Raw genomic sequence first — 4634 nt, 5'->3', positions numbered from 1 at the left:
GTACGAACAAAAGTAAGAGAAATTTAGGATAAGAATATGAACATGTTCTTGCATGAGGCCCAATGGTTTTTGTTTCTCCCAACTAATGGGTTTAAACTKTGCCCTAGACAGAACACTTTAATAAATTAATCCTCAAAAGTTTTAAATAACACAGCTGGTCTTTATTGAAACATCCTGAGTAGGAGAAGTTAAAAGTTACTGAAGAAAATATTATTTCATGTATTATTATTTCTAAAATGCAGTGGTGGGCACATGTGCTCTAAAGCACAAATGTGCTAATTGCAGACCTAAATTTCTCCTTTACACTTTATAAGGTTTTACTACTTTCTTTAAAGGATGTGCAGATTTACACTTTCTAAATTTAGAAATAAGTAGATCTAATTGCAAATAATGTTTTTTATTTGATCGTCAATTTCGTCTAAAGTAAAAGGAGAGAGTCGTCTATTCTTACTATGTTTTGTAGCCACATAATTCATTAAAACTTCATCATCATTATCTTGAACTTTGGAGATGAAAGTCTCTTTTAACACAATGAAGCTCCACCATGTGAAAACAGTGACCCCTCAGGAAGCATTGTGTTCACAGAGCTTCATACTCTGTCTGACTCTCCTGTGTGACGGTTTTCATTTAGTAGAGTTCCCACCAGGGTTCAACAAGTCCCAATGCCTGCCCGGGGCAGGTAAACAATTTCTTTTGTTTTTTTATAGGGTCATTTATTCGAAATATTCTGAAAACAAATGAAGAAATATAATGTTTTAAAACACGTATAGAGAGAATAAATCCTCAAAATTTCCCCCTCCCCTGTAGAAAAGTCTTGCCGTCGTGTCGCAGGATTATTTCCTCCCTCCCTCCCGCTGCACATCGCGCAGAGCGAAGTTTTAACAACCGTAGTTTTTTCACACCCAAGTTGTCGGAGGAAAAACTTGTTTTTTATGTATTGTTACCCACAGAGATGATAAAAAGACGTGGACGTTCGTTCAGTCTTAAATCCATCTTCCTAATGAGCGCAGAGTAGCAGCGGGTCAGTTCAGCAGGCTCAATATGGCAAGCTGATGTTGCATTTATTTGGCTTCACCACAATTACATTCCAGCTATCTGAAATAGTTTTATGACTAGATTAGACAGATTGGTTATTTAATATAAAATAATAAAATGTTTTCTTTTATTATTTATGTTTTGTTTTATTTACTTATTTTTTAAACTTTGAGATCTTTCCAGCTTGAGTTTGTTTGTTTGTTTGTTGAAGTTGAATTTTGAGAATAAGGGGCACATATGATAGTTTTTTTTCTTCACTCAGCACAGTTTTAATTCAGGGTAGCATTTACTTTTTTAATGCTGTACATAGTTTTGTTTTTATAAATGAAAGAAACAAACAAATAGACATATCTTAATATATTTTGACAATTAAAAATACCTATTTAAGATATCTCTAATTATATTCTGACTAGTATAAATAACATCAGATTCATCATTAAGTTGTAGGGAGACTCCAGTTCAAGATACCTCAAATGTATCTTTAGATATTAGATAGACTAAATAAGATACAATTAATACAAATTTCAGACTTTCATGTTCTGTAAATTGTATTTAAAACAAAGCTGCTGCTGCTGATCATTCTGTTTTTATCAGCAGCCCTCCTAGTACTCCAGGGGAAACACTGGAAYGGTCTAAAAAAGGTTTTTGAAGAAGTTTTTGAAAAAACAATTGACRGTTAGTAACTCAGTCTGCAATGTTTGCATCTGCTAAATCAGATGTCATATATTATGTACCTCTGTGTAACCATGTTAGTATTTTTGTAGTACAAATACAGTACACATTTTTCTTATATTTTATTAAATTTTGAACATTTTTGTTTTGGGCAGGTAAAGAAAAAAAAATCTTGTCGAACCCTGGTTCCCACAATTCTTTGCGTGGCAGGAAGCAGTAAGAACTGTCTGGGTGACAATCCACCTGCGGTTCTGATTGCAGAACCACGCTCAGCTGTGCAGTTCGTACCTCCTCTCTGAGGGACACCACACAAAAAAAATTAAATAAATAAGTAATAATAAAGACAGAAACATGGAACAGTTTAAATTCATACTCTTATTTTGAAAAGAACGGGTTTCCTGTCCTTCGTCCTGTAGCCTACCCAGAATGCATTGCTTCAGTTTTATACAACAAACAGTTTAAAATTACAAATATATCTGCATGTTTTCTTACTGAAGCCCTGCCATAGACATAAGAAAATGACCAAGAAGCAGCAGAACTAGCAATCCACAACTATTTTTTATTTTAACTCCATGATTCACAAGTCTGTTTCAACAAATCACCTCCCCAAACTGCGACAACACATGTCAATCTGTGAATTGATATGGTCTTTCCACTAGATGACAGTAAATTGCTGACTTGTCTCATACCTGAATGTTTTCTGATAAGTGAAGATAATCTTATGCTTTAAATTTAGCTTCTGCTAAGTTTTATTGAGCACATGCGTTTCTGAACTTGCGGACCTAAATAAATTGACTAGTGCTTTAGAAATTGCGCAACTAAAATTTGAATTGGCCCTGCCCACCACTGCTAAATTATTATTTATTATTAAATATTTYTAAATAAAATAAAGGAATAAGTAGAACCAGTGTTTCTGTTCAGTCAGCTAGCTGTAGCAGGTGTTAGCTAGGATTCTGGAGAAGGGCGTCGACACTTTAAGCTGGATGTGAGACCTCCATCACGGTGGGCCCGGTGGGGTAGACCAATAACACAACAGCGTCAGGTTGGAGTTCATTTAGATGGATAAACTCCTGCTCTCTTTGCCATGATTCCGTTACAAGCATAAAAATTTCAAATAAATGCATTTGTTACAGCTGTGAGTCTAAAAGTGCAGGAACTAAAAATGAACCTCAGCTGTGGCCAGGTCATCATAAAGAGTTGTTTGTTCACAGGATGCTGCTGCAAGGTTTCTCTGTAAATAAAAAGTGTGTTTTATGTTGAACAGTGGCTGCAGGACGTCATCGCCCTCCAGTGCAGCATCATGAGACACCTGTCCATCAAACAGAAGGTTGTCTCTGCAGCGTCTACAGCGTCCTCAGATGTGGACAGGAAGAAACCATGTGTTACATCAGAGGACACAAAGACTTCTTTAGAAAGGACTTCTCCATCTGAGCCCTGCTTTAAGCCCTGTGGTTTACCTGAAAACCCTCAAGGGGTCTGTATTTCCAGAGACCCCCCAGCAGAGCTGGGTGTTTGTAAATGCAGCCTGGAACCATGTCAGAACTGTAGAAAACCCAACGGACCTGTGGRAGAGCTTCAGCCTAGTAAAACCAATGGGCCTGTGGACTGTAAGGGTCCGTCAGACCCCTGCAGGCAGGCCGAGCTGCTGCACAGACTGAAGCCTTGTACAGCCCCCCCAGACTCTGCTCCCACCCCCGAGCTGCCCAACCACATAGGAACAAAAACGGTTAAGAAGGACCCAGAGAGCACAACAGAGGCCTGTGCTCAAAACAACTGCCCCACGGGCCCTACAATATGGCCCCCCAGCAGCCAGCAGAACCAACAGGAGGAGCGGACGAGCAAAGAGGAAAAACCCAGTTTGTCTCTCACCAGCAGGTCGCTCTCAGACTCCACAGCTAAAGACCCCCAGGACCAGGAGCCGTCCTTACCACCCACAGGTAACACTGTCTCAGTAAGGTGGGGGTAGAGCTGGGGCAGGAACCAGGGATTTAAATATTATAAATTCAATCAGTGATAAACCTGCTCATCTGTTGAACGTGTTATATGTATGCATACATAGTTTTCACAACAACAATCAATCAATCAATCAATCAATCAATCACCTTTATTTAACCAGGTAGAGCCCGTTGAGATCAGGATCTCTTTTTCAAGGGTGACCTGGTCAAGAGGTCAGCAGCACACGTCACATAATAACTGACAATCAGGATTAGCATAGAACAAAACGAAGATAAAGAAATGTACAAACACTTTGAATAAATGTTGATACTACAAAAGCGTCTACATAAGACAGATTTCAAAAATTAGGCATTAACAATATTTGTTTGACTTAAAACAAGTTTGGGCAAAACAAACAGACATCATCGTTGATAAGATACAGTAGAAAATCACCAATGACATGAATTTCAGAAAGTAATATTTAGAGGCATCTGCAATAGTCGAGTTTCTTGATAACATTTTCTTCTAAGGTTGACATGAAGGATCTTGGAGAGATCAGTGTTGGCAGGTTCAAGTCTGTCTGCAAATTGTTCCAGGCTGAAGGGGCAGCAAAGCTGAACGCTCTTTTTCCTTGTTCCGTTTTGACTGGAGGAACTAACAGGAGGACTAAATCGTTAGAGCGCAGGGAGTAATGACTGTGTGATGTTTGTATTAAGGTGGTGAGGTAAGACGGGACTAGGTTTAGGAGGGTCTTGTAGATGATGGATATCCAGTGAGTGTGTCTGAGAGCGCTGAGAGATGACCAGCCAGATTTGACATAAAGCTCACAGTGATGAGTGTGGTAACTGGAGCCAGTAAGAGCACTGTGGTAACTGGAGTCAGAAATGAACCGAAGAGCACTGTGATAACTGGAGTCAGAAATGAACCGAAGAGCACTGTGATAACTGGAGTCAGAAATGAACCGAAGAGCACTGTGGTAACTGGGGTCAGTA

The 4634-nt window shown here is 39.1% G+C and overlaps 1 protein-coding gene across 1 annotated transcript in view; it reads left to right on the top strand.

Moving 5' to 3' along the window:
* Positions 1–2971: 2971 nt before the first annotated feature.
* Positions 2972–4634, top strand: part of LOC106530578 (PHD finger protein 12) — a gene marked incomplete at both ends in the record, with an annotated part of 9656 nt that continues 7993 nt past the window's right edge. The window contains 1 exon segment of the mRNA XM_014026225.1: positions 2972–3644. Within this exon segment, the coding sequence (XP_013881679.1) occupies positions 2972–3644 (673 nt within the window).

The sequence above is a fragment of the Austrofundulus limnaeus genome, unplaced genomic scaffold (genome assembly GCF_001266775.1).
Source record: "Austrofundulus limnaeus strain Quisiro unplaced genomic scaffold, Austrofundulus_limnaeus-1.0 Scaffold534, whole genome shotgun sequence".
Taxonomy (NCBI): domain Eukaryota; kingdom Metazoa; phylum Chordata; class Actinopteri; order Cyprinodontiformes; family Rivulidae; genus Austrofundulus; species Austrofundulus limnaeus.
The sequence above is the reverse complement of the archived record's forward strand: the minus strand, read 5'-3'. Positions and strand labels throughout refer to the sequence as shown.